At 43.1% G+C, this 26602-nt stretch overlaps 1 protein-coding gene across 1 annotated transcript in view; it reads left to right on the top strand.

The window, feature by feature from the left end:
* LOC129821728 (beta-1,3-glucosyltransferase-like) overlaps nucleotides 1–12021 on the top strand; it is a 154996-nt gene extending 142975 nt beyond the window's left edge. Inside the window, exons 12-15 of the mRNA XM_055879328.1 lie at nucleotides 1762–1861; nucleotides 2234–2353; nucleotides 9697–9841; nucleotides 11306–12021. Of these exons, the coding sequence (XP_055735303.1) occupies nucleotides 1762–1861; nucleotides 2234–2353; nucleotides 9697–9841; nucleotides 11306–11473 (533 nt within the window). The 3' untranslated portion in view covers nucleotides 11474–12021. The remainder of the gene's footprint in view (nucleotides 1–1761; nucleotides 1862–2233; nucleotides 2354–9696; nucleotides 9842–11305) is intronic.
* Nucleotides 12022–26602: the final 14581 nt, after the last annotated feature.

The following is a 26602-nucleotide window of genomic DNA, read 5'->3' as shown; positions in this document are numbered from 1 at the left end:
AGCTGGTCATGGGTGCACCTCAGGCATGCTCAAGGTCCTAAACGATATCATAACCGCCATCGATAAAAGACAGTACTGTGCAGCCGTCTTCAACGACCTGGCCAAGGCTTTCGACTCTGTCAATCACCGCATTGTTATCGGCAGACTCAACAGCCTTGGTTTTTCAAATGACTGCCTCGCCTGGTTCACCAACTACTTCTCAGATAAAGTTCAGTGTGTCAAATTGGAGGGCCTTTTGTCCGGACCCCTGGCAGTCTCTATTGGGGTGCCACAGGGTTCAATTCTCGGGCCGACTCTTTTCTCTCTATATATCAATGATGTCACTCTTGCTGCTGGTGATTCTCTGATCCACTTCTATGCTGACGACACTGTTCTGTATACATCTGGCCCTTCTTTGGACACGGTGCTAACAAACCTCCAAATGAGCTTCAACGCCATACAACACTCCTTCTGTGGCCTCCAACTGCTTTTAAATGCTAGTAGAACTAAGTGCATGCTCTTCAACCAATTGCTTCCCGCACCCTCCTGTCCGACTAGCATCACTACTCTGGACGGGTCTGACTTAGAATATGTGGACAACTACAAATACCTAGGTGTCTGGTTAAACTGTAAACTCTCCTTCCAGACTCACATTACGCATTTCAAATCCAAAATTAAATTTAGAATTGGCTTCCTATTTCGCAACAAAGCCTCCTTCACTCATGTTGCCAAACATACCCTCGTAAAACTGACTATCCTACTGATCCTTGACTTCGGCGATGTCATTTACAAAATAGCCTCCAACACTCTACTCAGCAAACTGGATGTAGTCTATCACAGTGCCATCCGTTTTGTCACCAAAGCCCCATATACTACCCACCACTGCGACCTGTATGCTCTCGTTGGCTGGCCCTCACTACATATTCGTCGCCAAACCCACTGGCTCCAGGTCATCTGTAAGTCTTTGCTAGGTAAAGCCCCACCTTATCTCAGCTCACTGGTCACCATAGCAACACCCACCCGTAGCACGCGCTCCAGTTGGTATATTTCACTGGTCATCCCCAAAGTCAACACTTCCTTTGGCCACCTTTCCTTACAGTTCTATGCTGCCAATGACTGGAAAGAATTGCAAAAATCACTGAAGCTGGAGACTTATCTCCCTCTCTAACTTTAAGCATCAGCTGTCAGAGCAGCTTACCGATCACTGTACCTGTACACAGCCAATCTGTAAATAGCACAACCGACTACCTCATCCCCATATTGTTACTTATCCTCTTGCTCTTTTGCACCCAATATCTCTACTTGCACATCATCATCTGCACATCTATCACTCCAGTATTAATGCTAAATTGTAATTATTTAGCCTCTATGGCCTCTATGGCCTTAGCTCCCTACTCTTCTACATTTGCACACACTGTACATAGATTTTTCTATTGTGTTATTGACTGTACGTTTGTTTGTGTAACTCTTTGTGTTGTTGTTTTTGTCGCAGTGCTTTGCTTTATCTTGGCCAGGTTGCAGTTGTAAATGAGAACTTGTTCTCAACTGGCCTACCTGGTTAAATAAAGGTGAAATAAAAAATAAATAAATAAAAAAGCTATATCCTACAGTCAATCTTAATCCTAACTCGGGATCCATGTGCACAATTATTTTTAGTTCTGGTTCTTGAGTGAGGATTCTAGATCTCAAATTAAGATCTGGACCTTTAATGTCCTGTCAAATGATGGGCAACCTTACATCCTTGAGTTACAGACATGGTACTCTGTGTGTTTTGTTCCGCAGGTCATTGTGGGAAGACGTTTGCCATCTTGGAGAGGTATGTCAGCGACGCAGTGCCAAATACGAGATGGCTTCTGGTGGTGGATGATGACACACTCATCAGGTAAGGCTCTCAGTACACACACACACACACACACACACATACACGTACGCACACACACACATGCACGCAGCCAGACACACATACAGACAGACAGATAAACAGACACAATGGCTGATGGTGTGTCTGAGTGATAGTTCCTCCTCAGTCCAAAATGGGTGTGTGTACACTTATGCCAAAACCCCTGATGCAGTGAAAAAGCTGTCAAAAAGAAAAGTACAAAAGTTGAAAGAACTTGTGTCAGGACTGCCTCCTGAGGGCAAAGTCAGCAAACGTATTATATTTTATTTAGTGCGGAAGTTACTGGATGTGGAGAGCAGTGCTTGTTTGCATTCGGTGTGTGTTTGTTTGTACATGCATGTGTACCCTCCCCAGCCTGCCCAGACTGCAGATGCTGCTGAGCTGTTACGACCCCTCTGAACCGGTGTGTCTCGGGGAGAGGTACGGCTACGGACTGGGCCAGGGAGGCTACAGCTACATCACCGGAGGAGGGGGGTGAGTCACTTACAACACTTGCATCCAAAATGGCACCCTATTCCCTTCACCGTACACTACTTTTGCTGGCCCTCGTCAAAGTAGTGTATTATGTAAGGGATAGGGTGCCTTTTGGGACTAAGCTAACATCTGACACAATTGCTGGATTCAGCAATTGATGTTAATTGAGACAGAGGCCATACTTTTAGAGCAGTGGTTCCCAACTCCGGTCCTCGAGTACCTCCAACTAGAGTTCTTCATGGGTCCAACAGACCCGAAATTCCGAGATCCGACCAGGGACCCGAGCGGGTCCGGGTCCTAAATTCTCACTTTTGTCTCAGATCACGTGCTCCTGCTGCTGAGGAGAGAGCAAGCGAGTTAGAGGGGCCTTGGCCTATAGGCTACTCTTGATTGCGCAGATGGAGGCCTTTTTCATTGAAGTAAAACTAAAGTTAGAGGAGAAAAAGTACAGTGAAAAGTAGTCGACAAGTGAGTCCTCTGTGGGTACAAGTTGTAATATTGTCGTGAACAAAGGTGAGAAGAACATTGGTGCGGGCTAATGGACTGTGTGCAACTCGCTATTCAGGTTTGATGCAATTTTGTATTTATCATTATTATTATTATTGTGTATCATTATTATTATTATTGTAGGCATATTTCAAAATCTAAACCAGTTCTTCAAATATGTAGTGTTTAGATTACTTTTGTTGAGGCATTTTCATTGGATAAGTTGTTCGAACTGTCTTTTTTATTTTGTGCTCCGTGTTTGTGCTTTAGTTTAAGATAGGTTACAAGTAGGTCTGTTATAAAATAAATATTATTTGTCTATAGAGCTCGCGAGCTTGTAGTCCTAAAAACCGGAAATGAGTTCCCTCTGGCTCGTTCAACCATTCCTAAGGGGGAAATTAATGGGAAAAGAATTGGAATAATTATAACATATAAGATCTCTTAAGCCTGGATCATCGGGCTCCCACGCCTCAGCGGGATCGACAGGCTCCCATGCCTTTGCCGGTTCGTCGGTATTTTACTCCCAGCCGGCTCGTCCAGCACTCGTGCCTCGGCCGGCCCGTCAGGCTCGCCCAGGTGGGACGCAGGGTGGCACCCCTAGAGAGGAGGTACTGTCACGCCTTCTCCCGCTCCCCCTTCCAGGCTCCCCAGCATTACGCACTACTGCAACAATCATTACGCACACCTGCCTGCCCCCGGTCATGCGCATCAACGATTATTGGACTCACCTGGACATTGTGTCATTACCTCCGCTATATCTGTCTGTTCCCAAGCTCTGTTCCCAGCTTCAGGATTAATGTTTGTTTGTCTTTGCATACCCGCTGTCTCTGTCCTGTTTGATGTCTGTTCTTTATTACATGTTCAACTCCCCGTACCTGGTGCTCATCTCCAGCGTCGGTTCTTACAATAACTAAAGAAATCTGCAATTCATTTGGACATTTTTGGTGTCGTTTAGTGGTGTCGTTTAGTTCAAGTTACTTGAACTCTGAGGTGCAATCTGAGGTGCTGTTAATTGCCGATTTCTGAGGCTGGTAACGCTAATGAACTTATCCTCTGCAGCAGAGGTAATTCTGGGTCTTTCTTTCCTGTGGTGGTCCTCATGAAAGCCAGTTTCATCATAGCGCTGGATGGTTGTTGCAACTGCACTTGAAGAGACTTTCAAAGTTCTTGACTGACGTTCATGTCTAAAAGTATTGATGGACTGTCGTTTCTCTTTGCTTATTTGAGCTATTTGAGACATAATATGTGACCTGTTTCAGGAAACTAGGCATATGTCGCAGGTCACTATTTCACACGAGAGCCATTTGAGCGCAATCTTTTTTTTTAAATCAATATGCATTTTTGGGCAGAAATGCCTTCTGGAACATGTAAACTTTCATGTGTCTCAATAACAAACTTGTATGCCATCTGTAAATACAAATAAAATGGTTAAATTACAAACCAGTTGGTTTAGCCACAGAAAAAGGGAGTAAAATTCCCGCTAGCCATGATTGGCTGAGATAATGAGTGGGCTGGACATGCCGAGCGATGAGTTCAGATTGGTCTGCCATATAGCACACTTCTGTCTATTTGAGCTGGTTAGTATGTGTAGATAATCCTGTCTAACGCGTTTAAAAATATATATAAGTTGAAGTCGGAAGTTTACATACACTTAGGCTGGAGTCATTAAAACTCGTTTTTCAACCACTACACTAATTTCTTGTTAACAAACTATAGTTTGGGCAAGTTGGTTAGGACCTCTACTTTGTGCATGACACAAGTAATTTGTCCAACAATTGTTTAGAGACTATTTATTTCACTTGTAATTCACTGTATCACAATTCCAGTGGGTCAGACGTTTACATGCACTAAGTTGACTGTGCCTTTAAACAGCTTGGAAAATTCCAGAAAATGATGTCATGGCTTTATAATCTTCTGATAGGCTAATTGACATAATTTGAGTCAATTGGAGGTATATCTGTGGATGTATTTGAAGACCTAACAAACTCAGTGCCTCTTTGCTTAACATCATGGGAAAATCAAAAGAAATCAGCCAAGAACTCAGAAAAATACATTGTAGACCTCCACAAGTCTGGTTCATCCTTGGGAGCAATTTACAAACGCCTGAAGGTACCACGTTCATCTGTACAAACAATAGTATGCAAGTATAAACACCATGGGACCACGCAGCCGTCATACTGCTCAGGAAGGAGACACATTCTGTCTCCTAGAGATGAACGTACTTTGGTGATCAATCCCAGATCAACAGTAAAGGACCTTGTGAAGATGCTGGAGGAGTTCTATATCGACATAACCTGAAAGGCCGCTCAGCAAGAAGGAAGCCACTGCTCCAAAACCGCCATAAAAAAGCCAGACTATGGTTTGCAACTGCACATGTGGACAAATATCGTACTTTTTGGATACATGTCCTCTGGTCTGAGGACAAAATATAACTGTTTGGCCATAGCGACCATTGTTCTGTTTGGAGGAAAACGGGGGAGTCTTGCAAGCCAAAGAACACCATCCCACCGTGAAGGACGGGGATGGTAGCATCATGTTGTGGGGGTGCTTTATTGCAGGAGGGACTGGTGCAAGTCACAAATTGGTTGACATCATGAGGAAAGGAAAATGATGTGGATATATTGAAGCAACATCAAGACATCAGTCAGGATGTTAAAGCTTGGTCACAAATGGGTCTTACAAATGGACAATGACCTCAAGCAGCATTCTTCCAAAGTTGTGGCAAAATGGCTTAAGGACATCAAAGTCAAGGTATTGGAGTGGCCATCACAAAGCCCTGACCTCAAGCCTATAGAAAATTTGTGGGCAGAACCGAAAAAGCATGTGCGAGCAAGGAGGCCTACAAACCTGACTTAGTTACACCAGCTCTATCAGGAGGAATGGGCCAAAATTCACCCAACTTATTGTGGGAAGCTTGTGGAAGGGTACCCAAAATGTTTGACCCAAGTTCAACAATTTAAAGGCAATGCTACCAAATACTAATTGAGTGTATGTAAACTTCTGACCCACTGGGAATGTGATGAAAGAAATAAAAGCTGAAATAAATCATTCTCTCTACTGTTATTCTGACATTTCACATTCTTAAAATAAGGTGGTGATTTTAACGGACCTAAAACAGGGAATATTTACTAGGATTAAATGTCAGGAATTGTGAAAAACTGAGTTTAAATGAATTTGGCTAAGGTGTATGTAAACTTCCGACTTCAACTGTATAAGTGTTGCTCTCCACTTTCTGGAGGACCTAGTTTTGAAATCAGTGTAATTAGAGTATGATAGCTAAGGAAAAAAGACCTGTCTCCGGATTACATCTTCAAACTAAGGGTAACCATGGCATCCGTGACAGGGAGAAACATTCAACCATGATGTATATGGGTAAGGTACTCTATCTAGCTGCATTGTCAGATATTATACATTTCAAATTTTGACAGTAATTTTAATTTCAAGTTAGTGTGCTGTTAGCTAGCTAGCTAACGTTAGCTGGCTGGCTCGCTAGCTAACGTTACGGGTATGATCTTATTATTTGTATCCCAGAGCCATTTGCTTGGCTAATTATAGCCTATCTTGCTGACATTGAACCTGATTGGTTAGCTACATGCAGGGTAGTAACGTCATGAGTTGGGATTATGGTTCATTGTTTAGCTAGCTAGCTACATGTCTTAACAAAAGACTCCACTATGCAAGTATCCATTTCAATAGAATGTCACTGCGACAGCTGTTAGTAGATGTAGCTGGTAAATTCGCTCTGGCTATCTACACCGATTTCAGACCACGGGTAGGATAGTTTAGCTATCTACATTTTCAGCTATTACACATTTCTTATTTTGACAAAGTCTTTTCATTTCAAGTTAAAGTGTACCGTTAGCTAGCTAGCTAATGTTAGCTGGCTGGCTCGCTAGCTATCGTTATGTGTATGATCTTATTATTCGTATCTCAGAGCCATTTTCTTGGCTAGTTATAGCCTAATGTTAGCTAGGTAACATTGAGCATGGTTGGTTAGCTAGCTGCTGATTCATGCAGGGTAGTAACGTCATGAGTTGAGATTATGGTTCATTGTTTACCTACTGTAGCTAGCTACATGTCTTAACAAAAGACTCCAATATGCAAGAAACCATTTCGGGTGTGTTCGTAAATACAGTCTGGCCATCTACTCAGATTTCTGGAATGCTCGGATCGACCCTACTCATCGGCCAGAGTGTCCAGTGTGCACTCTGAACGCTCCGAGAGCGAAACACTGAGTTTACGAACGGACAATCTGACAGCACAGTTGCAGTCACCAACACTCTGGATAACATAAAAACAGCCTAACCAGCTCTGCTAGGGTGAGTAAAAGGGTCAGAGTGGGGTGTTCTCTCATTTGTGTCTGGAATGCTCGGATCGACCCTACTCATCGGCCAGAGTGTCCAGTGTGCACTCTGAACGCTCCGAGAGCGAAACACTGAGTTTACGAACGGACAATCTGACAGCACAGTTGCAGTCACCAACACTCTGGATAACATAAAAACAGCCTAACCAGCTCTGCTAGGGCGAGTAATGTTCAGTGAGCTGTTCTCTCATTTGTGTCTGGAAGTAGCTAGCAAGTTAGTCAGTTAACTTGGGTGCTTGACTGCTGTTGTTAGTACAGAACGCTCGGATCAACCCTTGAAGAGACGGGTCGGGCTAAAGCGTAAGAGGGTGTGAACGATGCTGAATGGGCGTAGACAAAGAAGAGCACTCCAGTTGGTACCACCACATTCAAAGGCCATTTTCTCAAAAGTGAGGTTACAGGTTTATCAACTTTCAAAGCAGAATTACTTTCCCATTGTTCCTCAAATGCAGTGTACGATATACCATTTTATAGCTCTCCGTCTCTGCTTTTATCCAATGTAAAATACACAATTTCAAATGTTGCTACATAAGACTGGATCAAGGCGGTCGGTCACATATGGAGTTGGTCTCTTACCAAATCGGGCTATCTTCTGTCTATCACCCCTACCTTGTCAAAACACAACTGATTGACTCAAATGCATTAAGAAGGAAAGAAATTCCCCAAATTAACTTTTAACAAGGCACACCTGTTAATTGAAATGCATTCCAGGTGACTACCTCATGAATCTGGTTGATAGAATGCGAAGACAAAGGGTGGCTATTTTGAAAAATTCCAAATAAAAACACTTTTTTTGGTTACTACATGATTCCATATGTGTTATTTCATGGTTTTGATGTCTTCACTATTATTTTACAATGTAGAAAATAGTACAAATAAAGGAACAACTCTGCAATGAGTAGGTGTGTCCAGACTTTGAACTGGTACTGTATGCACGAAATGTTTCGAATGGGAAGCCTTAAGACCAATGTCGCTTTTATCTTTTTTCAGACGATTTTGTAATACATTAATGATTTTACTTGTCTGAATCGAATATTCCCATTTCTTATCAAGAGGGGAAAAGGAAATATTCCTGAACTTTAGGCTACACATTTGATATTTGAAACAAAATCGTGATTGTGTTGTATTTCGAATCAAACAATATTGTATTCTAATATAGGTGAGGATAATGGAGATTATTTATTTAAGATATTAGTAGAACAACGTGATAAGACTCAATAGTGAACCTTTATAATTTAGTACAGGGCTACTGTACAAAATAGTAATTAGGCCAGTAGGCCTACCGTGGCATATTGTAGCCTACTTTATTGAAGAAACAATGTCTGAATATGAAAAAAATGTAGTAGGGAGAGTAATTTCGTGTTATTTGGAAGTGTTACGTTTTATAATTATATTTAAACATTTTATCACAGTCATTGCTGCAACAATATCACTTTAATTTACAATGTGGTAGGCTAATTATTTAAAAGTAGGTTTTTAATAACTTTCCTTTCTCCAAGTTATTGACATGGGTTACATTTCCAGTTTAATCATGTTATTTCAGTTGTAATATGTCACATTCTTCCATTTACCTTTTTCATATTTCGATTTCATTGTTCTTAATGGGATGTTTTTTCATTGGGGCGGAAGTAGCCATTTCTGCTGTCTAATATTAAGCTGGTTTGACACAATAACAGCGTCAGATCAGCTGGTCTAGTAGTTTCATTGTGCAGCTTTTTTGTTGCAAAAAATAGTTATTTTGGCTCGGAGCTACGTGTAATCTCCCGTTTAGTAGCTTGTCATAAAATCCAGCGGCAACCTGCAGGTAATCTGCAGGTTCCGCGTCTTCGTTGCAATCAGGCCATTCATTCATACATATTTGTGGGATCTGTGTGTGTGTACAGTACATGTGATATTACCAGACTACCATGTGAAGGGTTGCTCTTCACTGGAAATATTCAACATAAACCTTTAAAGTCCTACTCCAGTCTCCTTTTCAACTCCTTTATTACCTAGTTCTTAACATCTCAATAGGTGGTTCACGTGTCCTCTGACATGGCACAAATGGGGGTGGGGGGGGGGTTTCCTCTTTTGTTCTCTATTGCTTCTATTTTGTTCCTCGAGCAAGGGCCTATGACATCGGAGCGCACCACCAGACCTTTAATGGCCTACTCCATGAATGTTGCACTTGTGTAAAAAAATAAATAAATAATAATTGCTCAAAACATATTTGTTTACCTGTGTGTACATTACTGTATGTATACATGTGATGTTGTTTTTCAACCAAAAACAAATAGCTGAAATGTGTCTAAGTTGTCAATCCACCTTGTTCTCCCTTAATTGTGTTGGTCAGAGTAGTGCTGTTGATGTGTGTGTTAATAATAATAATCATTGATTGGATTCTCCACCTAGGTGCTCAATCATTTTCTGTGCCAGAATGATCAACGCACACAAGCTAATGTGTGTTTGTGTGTGTGTGTGTGTGTGTGTGTGTGTGTGTGTTGTGTCCTGTCAGGATGGTGTTCAGTAGGGCCGCGGTGGTGAGGCTCCTGGCCAGTGACTGCAAGTGTTACAGTAATGACGCCCCTGATGACATGGTGCTGGGGATGTGTCTCAACGCTCTGGGGCTCCCTGTCACACATAGCTCCCTCTTCCACCAGGTAAAACACTGGCCTTACCCAATACCCTTATGCCAGGAACCCACAGTTTGGAGTTGTATTGGCATGATTCGTGTCACATAGTATTTTCATGATTGTTCATTGAATGATCGTCTATGAAAAATGGCAGCTCTAGAGTCGCTCAGTGTGGCAGGGTCAAAAATAGCCGATTTACTGCACTTGTGATTTCCTGACAACGCCAAATCTTCCCAAACAAAAGTCTAGCATGTCAGAAGTGTCTGTGCTGTGTGGAACCCTGCTACAAAGGAGATTCCACGCCAATAGGAACGCTGACATGCACTGTAGAAAAGATGAAGCAATTGGGATATCTTTCTACACAGCATGTTATCTAACATTTTCTACACCCTAATTGACCATTTCTAAGTATCCCAATTTTATTAACCATGTCGTGGGCCTACTGGAACACAGATTATTGCAGATTTGACAAATAAGCACTTTCTGCTATCTTCTATTTTGAAAAGACAAATTCAAATCAAAAGAAATGTAACTTAATTTTTTACAAGTGGTAAGTGAGAACACCCTTCAGGTAGCAAATCCCTAAAGATGTATCAGCTGTTATGTCGTGCAGTGGAGCACATCCACTGCACGACATGGCAAAGGAGTTTGGATGATCAAAACTGCACAGTGGGAGAGAGCCATTACCTTAGAAATGTTTATCCATTACCCTTACCTAATACCAACTACAGTTGCGCACAAGTACTACATAGAGCCATGACTACATGGAACTCTATTCCACATCAGGTAACTGATGCAAGCAGTAAAAAAATGTTAAAACGGATAGAAATATACCTTATGGAACAGCGGGGACTGTGAAGCAACACAAACATAGGCACATGCATACTCACACACGATAACATACGCACTATACATACACGTACACATGGATTTTGTACTTTAGATATGTGGTAGTGGTGGAGTAGGGGCCTGAGGGCACACAGTGTGTTGTGAATGTATTGTAATGTTTTAAATGTTTGCTGGACCCCAGGAAGAGTAGCTGCTGCCTTGGCAGCAGCTAATGGGGATCCATAATAAATACACAACCCCAAAACGTATCTAATAAGTTACCTAAGACCTAATATTCTTTACCCCAATTTTTTTTTAAATCACAGTACGTCAATTTCACAGTTCAACAATGGTTGTTGTAGCAAGGCTCAGGTAACAAAGACACTAACCAATAGCCAATATCTCTCCTTAGTTTCCTCCTCACTTTCTCCTCATCCCCTGGGGGACTGGTTGTCTTTGATTGTACCAGTGTATTTAATAACCCTGTTTAAGAGTAGCAATTACAGCAGTCTCCAGTGCAGTCTCCTGTGGCTGACAGAAATGGAAGGTGTTGAAAGGAATTGTTCACTCAAATGACAAAATGGCATATTGGTTTCCTTGCCCTGTACGCCGTCTGTGGACAAGGTAAGGGAGGCAGGTATAATAATTGTTATGTCCCTCCAGGCTCGACCTGAAGACTACTCCAGAGACTTCCTAGCCCACCAGGTGCCCATCTCCTTCCACAAACACTGGAACATCGACCCCATCGCAGTCTTCAACAGGTGGCTAAAGGACGAGTCGAGGTCAACAAGCCCACACGGACTAAACAAGAGCACCAAGGAAGAGTTATAGTCACTCGGACAGTATCAGTCTTAGTGTGTGTGTGTGGAGTCATGGACAAACAAATTGTAAGCATGTTTCCTCCGTCGGTGTAAATGTTTTCTATATTGTTAATCTTGCGGAGATATAATTTGGAAGGTTCATGCAGATCTCTGTCCATGAATGTGTGTTTGGGAACTTATTCATGACTGAGGCCAGGCACGTTAGAGCAGCCCACTACTATGGACTTTCCAAAGGTAATTTACGCTTGGGCCAACATGCTCAACATTTACCATGAATGCGATCTCCGCAAACTTCGGGTAAAACGCCTTTAGAAGGCACATTGTCGGCTGTCTAGCACGCAGTATTGTATTGAATCTCGGCCACAGTTTCAATATATTTGCATGTTGAGGTTGTCAGTGTGTGTTCGGATCTTGTCTGTGTATATTTATAGTATGGTATAATCCATTTCTTGCCAAATTGAACGATGAAACTCATTTTTTTTTAAAGGATATATCTCAACATTATTGCTACATGCTGTACAATGTGTACTATTTTTATAAAAACGTGTTTGCGCTGTCGCAATGGAGTTTTATTTCTGCCATTTGGTTTCAGGATTAATTCATTACTATTAATTCTGACTGTAAATATCACACACAAAACAAATACTGTTTAATGGAATTTTAAATAGAATTTTAGAGAAATGTCTCAAGATGTTTTGTTGATGATAACTTTGAAAGCAAAGGGCCTTGCGCTGGGCTTGGGGGGGGGGGGGGGGCATATTTCCGTCGTGACACACTAGCTTTCCTCATTACTTCATGAATGATCAGTTTTAACTTGTGTAACTTTATTTATGGAAGGCTTATCAGTACAGGCCCAGCATGGGGACAGGAATGTGGTTAAATTCATCTTTAATATGTCAAACTCCTTCCATGGAGTCCTAGTGTCTGCAGGTTTTTGTTTTTTCCTTTTCAATAAAGCCCTAGACAATCAGGTGTGGGGACCTTACTAATTAGTGAACTTAATTCATCAATCAAGTACACAAGGGAGGGAAAACCAGTAGACATTCGGCCCTCCATGGAATGAGTTTGACACCTGCTTTATGTGGTGTAAAGTCAAGATTGAGTCATTCACCAAGAATAGAGTGTCCTCTTGTATTTATTATGGCAAAATTAAGGCAGTTATACAATATTAAAATACATTCATAACAGATTTCACAACACACTAAGTACGTGCCCTCAGCCCCATACTCCACTACCACATATCTACAATACAAAATCCATATGTATGTGTGTGTTATGTGGCAGACCAGGGAGTTGGGTCAAGACGTTTACACAGATCAGACACAGACAGAGTAGGATTAGCTCAGTTTCAAGGGTGTTTATTTAATAATAAATCAAAAGAAAAGGATAGGTCTCCCCATGAGACCCTCTCCGGGATACCATCTTCTGGGCTCCGGGTCTTGCTGTATCCTGTGGGGATCAAAAACTGAACTCACTCCTGTTACCTCTGCAACCGTCCCCAGCTATACAGGAGTCCTTTCATCCCCCACGCTCTCTCCCATGTCTTTATGGGACTTGTACAGCTGATGAGCAATCAGCCCTTGATTATTCACCAACTCCCAATCAGCCCCAATTAGTCCTGACCGAAGAGCCCGTCGAGACCTGGCACGTCCAGCAGATGGAGCCATCGCCTCGTGATGTATACTCCGTCTGTCACCAGGCCTCGACGAGTCTCCCCCTGGTGGCTGACCTGCTGTACGCCACAGTTATCATGTGTGTGTATGCACGTGTCTGTGTTTGTGTTGCTTCACAGTCCCTGCTGTTCGATAAGGTGTATTTTTTTCCGTTTTTTTCTCAGATTTTACTTCTTGCATCAGTTACCTGATGTGGAATAGCTCTATGTAGTATGTAGTGCTGTGCGCCTCCCATAGTCTGTTCTGGGACTAACTTAGGACTAACTTATTCCTTGCCACCCATTCTGAAACTAACCGCAGCTTTTTAAGTGTTGCAGTCATTTTCTACCTTGATTATGTTGGAGGCTTCCATTAAAGAACACCCTTTGTGTTCTGTTAGACAGGTAACTCATCTCCACAATATAGCAGGGTGTGTAAAGCCATAAACTCCAAAGCTTTTTACTGTTATTCTTTATTTCATATATCTTTGTTTCATAGTGTAGTTTCTTCTTTTTATTTAGTTTAGTCACATGATTTCTCAATTTGCAGTACGTTTACCAATCGGTTGTGCAGCCAGGCTTATTTGCCATTGCTTTTGCCTCATCCCTCTCAACCATAACATTTTTCAATTCCTCATCATTCCACAGGGATTTACCAGTTTTTACAAGCATTTTCTTAATGGGTTCATGCTTATCAGTAACTGCATAAGCAATTACATAAATGTGTCAAGTGCAGCATCTGGTTGATCCTCATTACACACCATGGACCAACAAATACATCAACAACATAGGAATAGCTACAAAATGTATTGTTTAACCTCTTATACACTATATTAGGCCAGGCCTTTGGAACTTTGGTTTTCCTAGATACGGCTACTATATAGTGATCACTACATCCGATGGATGGATACTGCTTTCAAGCAGAATTAGTAAAGATGTGATTGATACATGTTGATTATTTCATTCCTGTGCTGTTTGTAACTACCCTGGTAGATAACCTAAACCAGGTTGCAGGCACTGGTTACAGTTTGAAGCTTTTTCTTGAGTGGGCAGCTTGATGATTTTTTTTTTTTTTTACCTTTATATAACTAGGCAAGTCAGTTAAGAACAAATTCTTATTTTCAATGACGGCCTATGAACAGTGGGTTAACTGCCTTGTTCAGGGGCAGAACAACATATTTTTTACCTTGTCAGCTCGGGGATTCGACCTTTCGTTACTAGTCCAACGCTCTAACCACTAGGCTACCTGCTGCCCCGAATGTGAGTCAATATTTAAATTAATTGAATTCAATTAGCTTTATTGGCATGAAGAAACAATGTACATATTGCCAAAGCTTATTTTGGAGATTTACAATAATAACATAATACAAATAATAATAGTCAATATTGTCAATGGGACAACAGAAACAACAATAATAAAGGGTCAAAATAACCATACGTTGATCAATAACAATAAGCATTGAGGACATGTGCAGGTTGGTTGGTCTGTCAGACACTGTCCCTCATCTTATGGCAGGCAGCAATGTAGTGTGCTGCCAACCCACAGTTCTCTGCGTCCTCCCGCAACAGGATGGGTAGCCTATTCTCATCAGAGTGGTCTTTCAAACCTTGAATAAGGGATTTACATTTGGGGAAATGACACTAATTGTTTAATATTTTTTACATTTTGTCAGGAAATGCAGCTCTGTCTCGGGTTCTGCTGTGGTGCAGTGATTGCACAGCCTTTCCTCTTCAGGGAGCCAGGTTTTCCTGTGTCTACACTTCTCAATGGCAAGGCTGTGCTCACTGAGCCTGTACTTTGTCAAGGTTTTGATCAGTAACCATGGTCAAATAGTTAGCCATGGTGTAGAGTCGATTTAGGGCCAGATAGCACTGCATTTTGCTTTGTGCTTGTGTTTCCCAATAAGCAATGTGGTTTTGTTTATTCTGATTGATTGGATGTTCTGGTCCTGAGGCTTCAGTGTGTTAGTAGAACAGGTTTGTGAACTCAGCCCCAGGACCAGCTGGATGAGGGGACTCCCTTTTTTTGCTCAGCTCTTGGCATTGCAGGGCTTTTATTTTATTTTATTTTTTATTTCACCTTTATTTAACCAGGTAGGCTAGTTGAGAACAAGTTCTCATTTGCAACTGCGACCTGGCCAAGATTAAGCATAGCAGTGTGAACAGACAACAACACAGAGTTACACATGGAGTAAACAGTAAACAAGTCAATAACATGGTAGAAAAAAAGAGAATCTATATACAATGTGTGGAAAAGGCATGAGGAGGTAGGCAATAAATCGAATAATTACAATTTAGCAGATTAACACTGGAGTGATAAATCATCAGATGATCATGTGCAAGTAGAGATACTGGTGTGCAAAAGAGCAGAAAAGTAAATAAAAGCAGTATGGGGGGTGAGGTAGGTAAATTGGGTGGGCTATATACCGATGGACTATGTACAGCTGCAGCGATCGGTTAGCTGCTCAGATAGCAGTTGTTTAAAGTTGTTGAGGGAGATAAGTCTCCAATTTCAGAGATTTTTGCAATTCGTTCCAGTCGCAGGCAGCAGAGAACTGGAAGGAAAGGCGTCCAAATGAGGTTTTGGCTTTAGGGATGATCAGTGAGATACACCTGCTGGAGCGCGTGCTACGGGTGGGTGTAGCCATCGTGACCAGTGAACTGAGATAAGGCGGCACTTTACCTAGCATAGCCTTGTAGATGACCTGGAGCCAGTCGGTCTGACGACGAACATGTAGCGAGGGCCAGCCGACTAGGGCATACAGGTCGCAGTGGTGGGTCGTATAAGGTGCTTTAGTAACAAAACGATGGCACTGTGATAAACTGCATCCAGTTTGCTGAGTAGAGTATTGGAAGCTATTTTGTAGATGACATCGCCGAAGTCGAGGATCGGTAGGATAGTCAGTTTTACTAGGGTAAGTTTGGCGGCGTGAGTGAAGGAGGCTTTGTTGCGAAATAGAAAGCAGACTCTAGATTTGATTTTGGATCGGAGATGTTTGATATGAGTCTGGAAGGAGAGTTTGCAGTCTAGCCAGACACCTAGGTACTTATAGATGTCCACATATTCTAGGTCGGAACCGTCCAGGGTGATGATGCTAGTCGGGCGTGCGGGTGCAGGCAGCGAACGGTTGAAAAGCATGCATTTGGTTTTACTAGCGTTTAAGAGCAGTTGGAGGCCACGGAAGGAGTGTTGTATGGCATTGAAGCTCGTTTGGAGGTTAGATAGCACAGTGTCCAAGGAAGGGCCAGAAGTATACAGAATGGTGTCGTCTGCGCAGAGGTGGATCAGGGAATCACCCGCAGCAAGAGCAACATCATTGATATATACAGAGAAAAGAGTCGGCCCGAGAATTGAACCCTGTGGTACCCCCATAGAGACTGCCAGAGGACCGGACAACATGCCCTTCGATTTGACACACTGAACTCTGTCTGCAAAGTAGTTGGTGAACCAGGCAAGGCAGTCATTAGAAAAACCGAGGCTACTGAGTCTGCCGATAAGAATATGGTGATTGACAGAGTCGAAAGCCTTGGCCAGGTCGGCTTGGTAATGATACAGTATAAGAGGGGGTCATTGTATTTTAGATGTTTCCAAAACTTAATAGCTTTTTTTGTTTTTTTATTATTAGTGGATATTGGCCTAATTCTGCTCTGCATGCATTGTTTGTAGTTTTTCTCTGGACATGTAGGAGAATCTTACAGAACTCTGCATGCATGGTTTCAATGGGGTGTTTGTCCCATTTGGTGAAATCTTGTTTTCAAGTGGACCCCACACCTCACTACCATGAACTGCAATTGGTTCAATGACACATTCAATTAGTTTTAGCCAAATTTTAAGAGGTATTTCAATTTTTATTCGTTTTTTAATGGCGTAGAATGCTCTGCGTGCTTTCTCTCTCAGTTCATTCACTGCCTAATTAAGGTGTCCAGTTGAGCTTATTTTTAAACCTAAGTAGTTGTAGTGTGTGCAGTACTCTATATATTTTGTACCAATTTAGAACTTTTTTGTCTAATTCCCAGAGATCTGGATCTTCTCTAGAAAATACATTATTTTTGTCTTTTTGGGGTTTACTGCCAGGGCCCAGATCTTGCAGCACTGCTCTAGCAGGTGGGTGCTGTGGGTGATAGCAGGCACAGGTCATCTGCGAAGAGCAGGCATTTAACCTCTGAATTGTGGAGCCTAACACCAGGAGCTGAGGATTTTTGTAAATATTGTAAATATTGAAGAGTGCAGAGCTCATATTGCAACCATGGCAAAGGCCCATTATTTTGTGTTAATTTAATGTTATTTTCTTGCCAATTTTGATGCTGCACGTGTTGCCAGTATACATTGCTTTAATTATGTCATATGTTTTACCCCCTACACCACTTTCAATAACTTAGTTAAACAGTCCTGTATGCCAAATAGAATCAAATGCTTTTTGGAAGACGATAAAGCAAGCGTATATTTTGGTAATATTTTGGTGGACATGTTTACCCATCAGGGTGTGTAGGGTGTAAATATGATCGGTCATGCAATGTTTTGGTATAAATCCGATTAGTATTTTACTCAAGTAGTGTGATCAGGTGCCACAAAGACGAATTTAGGAAAATTACAATTGGCGCCAGAGGGGATGGCAACCGTTTTATGGGCTACTAACCAACTGTGCTATTTTGTTTGTTTTTTCACATTGTTTGTAACTTATTTTGTACATAATGTTGCTTCTACCGTCTCTTTTGACCGAAAAAATTATTCACCTCGAACTGCACAAAGATTTTTCCTTTAATGACTCCGACGTGAAGGCTATACTGCTTCCCCAAGACCAGGCCCAAATCCCTGTCATTCACGTGAAGAAAAGACGGAAATACAGGGGGTGGAGATCAGGGTGTCGGCAAGTAGGTAACCCGTCTCAACCATCTGTTCTATTGGCCAATGTGCAATCACTGGAAAATAAACGGGATGATCTCTGTTCGAGATTATCCTACTAACGGGACATTGAAAACTATAATGTCTTATTTTTCACTGAGTCGTGGCTGAACGTCGACACCGATCATAAAGACCTGTCTGGGTTTTCCGTGAATGGGCAGGACAGAACAGCTATGTCTGGTAAGACGAGGGGTGGGGGTGTGTCTATTTGTCAATAACAGCTGGAGCGCGATGTCTAATATTAAAGAAGTCTCGAGGTACTGCTTGCCTGAAGTAGAGTACCTCATGATAAGCTGTAGACCACACCATCTATCATATATATTATTTGTAGCTGTCTATTTAACATCACAAACCGATGCTGGCACTAAGACTGCACTGAACGAGCTGTATAAGGCCATAAGCAAACAAGAAAATTCTCATCCAGAAGCAAGCTAACTTAAATCCATGTTACCTAATTTCTGCCAGCATGTCACATGCAACCAGAGGGAAAAAAACTCAAGACCACCTTTACTCCACTCACAGAGACGCATACAAAGCTCTCCCTCGCCCTCCATTTGGCAAATCTGACCATAATTCTATCCTCCTGATTCCTGCTTACAAGCAAAAACTAAAGGTTAATGCCGTTCTCCATGACATGTTGAACCGGTTCGTTTTAGTTTTCTCCCACTCAGCCCAAGAACACGTGCTCCAATTCCGACACGTCCTCCAGCGCCTCCTGGAGAAACAGCTTTTTGTGAAAGCGGAGAAATGCGAATTCCCTCGTCACACCATCCCCTTCCTTGGTTACATCATCGCTGCAGGGAATGCATAAATGGACCCCGGGAAGGTGAGAGCGATGGTGGACTGGCCCCAGCCTACGTCTAGAGTGCAGATGCAACGTTTCCTGGGATTTGCCAACTTCTATCGTTGCTTTATCCGGGGTTACAGCACCCTGGCTTCCATGCTGTCTGCACTCACCTCTCCCAAACCTCTCCTAAGGTTCCATTCTTCCCAGCTGGTCCCGGGATCTCAAGCACCGCTTCACCACAGCTCCCATATTGGTTCATCCTGACCCGTCCCGTTAGTTCGTGGTGGACGCCGATGCTTCGGATGTCGGAGTGGGGGCTGTCCTGTCCCAGCGTTCTGCCCTGGACCTCAAGCTACATCCCTGCGTTGCCTTCTCCCATCACCTCAACGCCACGAAGAGGAACTACGATGTGGGGAATCGTGAGCTTCTCGCTGTAAAGATGGCATTGGAGGAGTGGAGACACTGGTTGGAGGGGGGACGAACCACAAGAACCTCGAATATCCCTGCACCGCAAAGCGTCTCAATTCCAGGCAAGCTAGGTGGGCCCTGCTTTTCACCCGGTTTAACTTCACCCTCTCCTACCAACCAGGATCCAAGAACATCAATACCCCCGCAACACTGGGCTCTCGCTTTTCGAGCGTTCCCTAGGGTATCAGCCCCCGCTCTTCCTGGAGCAAGAGACTGAGGTTGGCATTCCCTCAGCCCAGATGTTTGTCTGCCGCTGTCGCCGTACCTGGAAGAGAGCCCGGTCGGCTCTTTTCAAGACCACTTCCAGGTATCGACGACAAGCAGACCGCCCCCAGACCTCGGCTCCCCAGTATCGTATGACTGTCCACTCATGACCTGACCCTCCGGGTGGATTCCCGCTTTGTCGGCCCTTTCCCCATCTCCAAGATCATTAGCCCCTTTGCTGTTTGTCTTCTGTTGACCCGTACCCCCCGTATTCATCCCACTTTTCATGTGTCTAGGATTAAACCTATGTCTCACAGCCCCTTGTCTCCTGTTTCCAGGTACTGTAACGCAATGATCTGTTTCATCTGTCTTTGTGCTTGTCTCCATCCACCTCCCCAGTGTATTTATAACTGTGTTCTCTGTTTGTCTGTTGCCTGTTCGTCTTGTCTTGTCAGGTCTTACCAGCATGTTTTCCCTTCAACCTGCTTTCTCATATTCTGTTTCCCTGGTTTAGACCATTCTGCCTGCCCTGACTACGAGCCTGCCTGCCGTTCTGTACCTGCCGTTCTGTACCTGCCGCTCTGTACCTGCCTAACTCTGAGCCGTTTACGAACCTCTGCCTGTCCTGACCCCGAGCCTGCCTGCTGTCCTGTACCTTATTGACTCTGCCTTGGATTACGGACCTCTGCCTGCCTTTGACCTGTCTTTTGCCTGCCTCCTGTTTGGGTCAATAAACATCTTTAACTCTAGCTGTCTGCATCTGGGTCTTATCCTGAGTTCTGATAGTACCAGTGACTCGCTGAATACGGAAGTGGTCAGATAACGTGGAGGCTATGTTACAGGACTGTTTTGCTAGCACAGACTGGAATATGTTCCGGGATTCATCCAATGGCATTGAGGAGTACACCACCTCAGTCACTGGCTTCATCAATAAGTGCGTCAATGACGTCGTCCCCACATATTCCAACCAGAAGCCATGGATTACATGCAACATCCGCACCAAGCTAAAGGGTAGAGCTGAACGTTTCAAGGAGCGGGACACTAATCTGGACATTTTAAGAAATCCTGCTTTGCCAAAGCGTCAGTACAGGACTAAGATTGAATCGTAATACATCGGCTCTGATGCTCATCAGATGTGGGAGGGCGTGCAAACTATTACGAACTACTAAGGGAAACCCAGCCGTGAGCTGCCCAGTGACGCAAGCCTACCAGATGTGCTAAATGCATTTTATGCTTGCTTTAAGGAAAGCAACACTGAAGCATGCATGAGAGCACAAGCTATTCTGGATGACTGTGTAATCACGCTCTCCGTAGCCGTTGTGAGCAAGACCTTTAAACAGGTCAACATTCACAAGGCTGTGGGGTCAGACGGATTACCAGGACGTGCACTCCGAGCATGCGCTGACCAACTGGTAAGTGTCTTCACTGACATTCACTGAGAGAATGATTTATTTCAGCTTTCATCACATTCCCAGTGGGTCAGAAGTTTACATACACTCAATTAGTATTTGGTAGCATTGCCTTTAAATTGTTTAACTTGGGTCAAACGTTTTGGGTACCCTTCCACTTGCTTCCCACAATAGGTTGGGTTAATTTTGACCCATTCCTCCTGACAGAGCTGGTGTAACTGAGTCAGGTTTGTAGGCCTCCTTGCGCGCACACGCTTTTTCAGTTCTGAACACAAATCTTCTATAGGATTACAGGGCTTTGTGATGGACACTCCAATACCTTAACTTTGTTGTCCTTAAGCCATTTTTCCACAACTTTAGAAGTATGTTTGAGGTCATTGTCCATTTGGAAGACCCATTTGGGACCAAGCTTTAACTTCCTGACTGATCTCTTGAGATGTTGCTTCAATATATCCACATAATTTTCCTTTCCTCATGATGCCATCTATTTTGTGAATTGCACCAGTCCCTCCTGCAGCAGAGCACCCCCACAACATGATGCTGCCACCCCCATGCTTCACAGTTGGGATGGTGTTCTTCGGCTTGCAAGCCTCCTCCTTTTTCCTCCAAACATAACAATGGTCATTATGGCCAAACAGTTCTAATTGTATTTCTCCAAAAAGTATGATCTTTGTCCCCATGTGCAGTTTGCAAACCCTAGTCTTGCTTTTTTATTGGTGGTTTTGGAGCAGTGGCTTCTTCCTTGCTGAGCGGCCATTCAGGTTATGTCGATATAGGACTTGTTTTACTGTGGATATAGATAATTTTGTACCTGTTTCCTTCAGCATCTACACCAGGTCCTTTGCTGTTGTTCTGGGATTGATTTGCACTTTTCGCACCAAAGTATGTTCATCTGTAGGAGACAGAATGCGTCTCCTTCCTGAGCGGTATGACGGCTGCGTGTCCCATGGTGTTTATACTTGTGTACTCTTGTTTGTACAGATGAACGTGGTACCTTCAGGCATTTGGAAATTGCTCCCAAGGATAAACCAGATGTGTGAAGGTCTACAATTTTTTTCTGAGGTCTTGGCTGATTTCTTTTGATTTTCCCATGAGGCACAGTTTATTTATTTATTTATTTTTTAACAGTATTTTTATTGGAATTTCACAATTTTCACCCATATTAAAGAGATACAACAACAGAGACAAGGCAAAAAAAACAACAAAGAGAAACAGCACCCGCCTACACATACCTGCGCATACATATATATATATACACATATACATATACATACACATACACATACATACGCACACCATCTCCCTCCCCCCGCTTCTCTCACCCTATCCCCATCATTGCGTCTCTCAATACACACATTTTAAACAAACTTACAAACAGAAATTAAACAAAAAAGCTCGGTTTAAACTAAGAAGTTCGGTTCCACACATGGAACATACAGTGTAATTCTGAGTACATAGATCACCACCATTCTAAGAGAATCCTTGCAGCATAATAGCTGATAGCTCAGGTTCTAGGTAATTTAGATAGGGTTCCCACACTTTGTAGAACTGATCTGTTTTAGAATGCAATGTACATGTCAGATATTCCAGAGGCACCCATTCAAAAAGTATCTTATGCCAATCTTTAATGGAAGGAACTTTATCACTAATCCACCATAAAAGGATGTTTTTCCTTGCAGCAAAGGTAAGGATGTTGTAAAGCCTCCTCTTACTCACAGAAGTAACATGCCTACTAGGGAGACCTAACAGTAACGAAACTGGGTCCAATTCTAGATCAACCCCTTTTCAATTTCTTGCAGAACACCAGACCAGTATCGTTGTATTTTGGTACATGACCATAAACAATGTGTTAGGGTGCCTGTATCAGTTTTGCATTTAAGACACTGAGGGGAAGAGGAAGAGGGGCTAAAGGCATGTCTGCGATTTGGGGATATATGCAATCTGTGTATTATTCTTAATTGGATTGCTTTAGTACGATTACATATAGATATTGTTTTTGCATCTCTCCAAATGTCCTCCCACATCTCTTCGTCAATAGTCACAGACAATTATTTCTCCCACACTTGTTTCACCCTCTGTGTGTTGACAGCAGGAAAGGACCTTAAAGCATCATAAAACAGACTTACAGACATTTTCCTTTGTGGAAAAAAAAGCATTCTCTCAATGACAGACATATCAGGGTTACCAATTTATTTTATTTATTTATTTAACCTTTATTTAACCAGGTAGGCAAATTGAGAACACGTTCTCATTTACAATTGCGACCTGGCCAAGATAAAGCAAAGCAGTTCGACACATACAACAACACATAGTTACACATGGAGTAAAAACAAACATATAGTCAATAATACAGTGAAAAAAATAAAAAAATAAGTCTATATACAATGTGAGCAAGTGAGGTGAGATAAGGGAGGTGAAGGCAAACAGATATATGTATAAATAAATAAAAATATAAAAAGGCCATGGAGGCGAAGTGAGTACAACACAGCAAGTAAAATAAAAACTAAAAAAAACACTGGAATGGTTGGTTTGCATTGGAAGAAAGTGCAAAGTAGAGACAGAAATAATGGGGTGCAAAGGAGCAAAATAAATTAATAAATAAATACAGTAGGTAAAGAGGTAGTTGTTTGGGCTAAATTGTAGATGGGTTATGTACAGGTGCAGTAATCTATGAGCTGCTCTGACAGCTGGTGCTTAAAGCTAGTGAGGGAGATAGGTGTTTCCAGTTTCAGAGATTTTTGTAGTTCGTTCCAGTCATTGGCAGCAGAGAACTGGAAGGAGAGGCGTCCAAAGGAAGAATTGGTTTTGGGGGTGACTAGAGAGATATACCTGCTGGAGCGCGTGCTACGGGTAGGTGCTGCTATGGTGACCAGCGAGCTGAGATAAGGGGGGACTTTACCTAGCAGGGTCTTGTAGATGACCTGGAACCAATGGGTTTGGCGACGAGTATGAAGCGAGGGCCAGCCAACGAGAGTGTACAGGTCGCAGTGGTGGGTAGTATATGGGGCTTTGGTGACAAAACGGATGGCACTGTGATAGACTGCATCCAATTTATTGAGTAGGGTTTTGGAGGCTATTTTGTAAATGACATCACCGAAGTCGAGGATTGGTAGGATGGTCAGTTTTACAAGGGTATGTTTGGCAGCATGAGTAAAGGATGCTTTGTTGCGGAATAGGAAGCCAATTCTAGATTTGACTTTGGATTGGAGATGTTTGATGTGGGTCTGGAAGGAGAGTTTACAGTCTAACCAGACACCTAGGTATTTGTAGTTGTCCACATATTCTAAGTCAGAGCCGTCCAAAGTAGTGATGTTGGACAGGCGGGCAGGAGCAGGCAGCGATCGGTTGAAGAGCATGCATTTGGTTTTACTTGTATTTAAGAGCAGTTGGAGGCCACGGAAGGAGAGTTGTATGGCATTGAAGCTCGCCTGGAGGGTTGTTAACACAGTGTCAAAAGAAGGGCCAGAAGTATACAGAATAGTGTCGTCTGCGTAGAGGTGGATCAGAGAATCACCAGCAGCAAGAGCGACATCATTGATGTAAACAGAGAAGAGAGTCGGTCCAAGAATTGAACCCTGTGGCACCCCCATAGAGACTGCCAGAGGCCCGGACAACAGACCCTCCGATTTGACACACTGAACTCTATCAGAGAAGTAGTTGGTGAACCAGGCGAGGCAATCATTAGAGAAACCAAGGCTGTCGAGTCTGCCAATGAGGATGTGGTGATTGACAGAGTCAAAAGCCTTGGCCAGGTCAATGAATACGGCTGCACAGTATTGTTTCCTATCGATGGCGGTTACGATATCGTTTATGACCTTGAGCGTGGCTGAGGTGCACCCATGACCAGCTCTGAAACCAGATTGCATAGCGGAGAAGGTGTGGTGTGATTCGAAATGGTCGGTAATCTGTTTGTTGACTTGGCTTTCGAAGACCTTAGAAAGGCAGGGTAGGATAGATATAGGTCTGTAGCAGTTAGGGTCAAGGGTGTCCCCCCCTTTGAAGAGGGGGATAACCGCAGCTGCTTTCCAATCTTTGGGGATCTCAGACGACACGAAAGAGAGGTTGAAGAGGCTAGTAATAGGGGTGGCAACAATTTCAGCAGATAGTTTTAGAAAGAAAGGGTCCAGATTATCTAGCCCGGCTGATTTGTAAGGGTCCAGATTTTGCAGCTCATTAAGAACATCAGCTGACTGTATTTGGGAGAAAGAGAAATGGGGAAGGCTTGGGCGAGTAGCAGAGGGGAGGGCAGTGCTGTTGTCCCGGGTAGGGGTAGCCAGGTGGAAAGCATGGCCAGCCGTAGAAAAATGCTTATTGAAATTCTCAATTATAGTGGATTTGTCGGTGGTGACAGTGTTTCCTATCTTCAGGGCGGTTGGAAGCTGGGAGGAGGTGTTCTTATTCTCCATGGACTTTACGGTGTCCCAGAACTTTTTTGAATTTGTGTTGCAGGAAGCAAATTTCTGCTTGAAAAAGCTAGCCTTGGCTGTTCTAACTGCCTGTGTATATTGGTTTCTGGCTTCCCTGAAAAGTTGCATATCACGGGGGCTGTTCGATGCTAATGCAGAACGCCATAGGATGTTTTTCTGTTGGTTAAGGGCAGTCAGGTCAGGAGAGAACCAAGGGCTATATCTGTTCCTGGTTCTAAATTTCTTGAATGGGGCATGCTTATTCAAGATGGTGAGGAAGGCATTTTAAAAAAATGACCAGGCATCCTCTACTGACGGGATGAGATCAATATCCTTCCAGGATACCCCGGCCAGGTCAATTAGGAAGGCCTGCTCGCTGAAGTGTTTCAGGGAGCGTTTGACAGTGATGAGTGGAGGTCGTTTGACCGCTGACCCATTACGGATGCAGGCAATGAGGCAGTGATCGCTGAGATCTTGGTTAAAAACAGCAGAGGTGTATTTGGAGGGCAAGTTTGTTAGGATGATATCTATGAGGGTACCCGTGTTTACGGAATTGGGGTGTACCTGGTAGGTTCATTAATAATTTGTGTGAGATTGAGGGCATCAAGCTTAGATTGTAGGGTGGCTGGGGTGTTGAGCATGTTCAAATTTAGGTCGCCTAGCAGCACGAGCTCTGAAGATAGATGGGGGGCAATCAGTTCACATATAGTGTCCAGAGCACAGCTGGGGGCAGAGGGTGGTCTATAGCAGGCGGCAACGGTGAGAGACTTGTTTTTAGAGAGGTGGATTTTTAAAAGTAGAAGTTCAAATTGTTTGGGAACAGACCTGGATAGTATAACAGAACTCTGCAGGCAGTCTTTGCAGTAGATTGCAACACCGCCCCCTTTGGTTGTTCTATCTTGTCTGAAAATATTGTAATTGGGGATAAAAATGTCTGAATTTTTGGTGGTCTTTCTAAGCCAGGATTCAGACACGGCTAAAACATCCGGGTTGGTAGAGTGTGCTAAAGCAGTGAACAAAACAAACTTAGGGAGGAGGCTCCTAATGTTAACATGCATGAAGCCAAGGCTATTACGGTTACAGAAGTCATCAAAAGAGAGCGCCTGGGGAATAGGAGTGGAGCCAGGTACTGCAGGGCCTGGATTCACCTCTACATCACCAGAGGAACAGAGGAGAAGTAGGATAATGGTACGGCTAAAAGCTATGAGAATTGGTCGCCTAGAGCTACCAGAGCAGAGAGTAAAAGGAAGTTTCTGGGGGCGATAAAATAGTTTAAAGGAATAATGTACAGACAAAGGTATGGTAGGATGT

Source organism: Salvelinus fontinalis, chromosome 24 (genome assembly GCF_029448725.1).
Source record: "Salvelinus fontinalis isolate EN_2023a chromosome 24, ASM2944872v1, whole genome shotgun sequence".
Taxonomy (NCBI): domain Eukaryota; kingdom Metazoa; phylum Chordata; class Actinopteri; order Salmoniformes; family Salmonidae; genus Salvelinus; species Salvelinus fontinalis.
The sequence above is the reverse complement of the archived record's forward strand: the minus strand, read 5'-3'. Positions and strand labels throughout refer to the sequence as shown.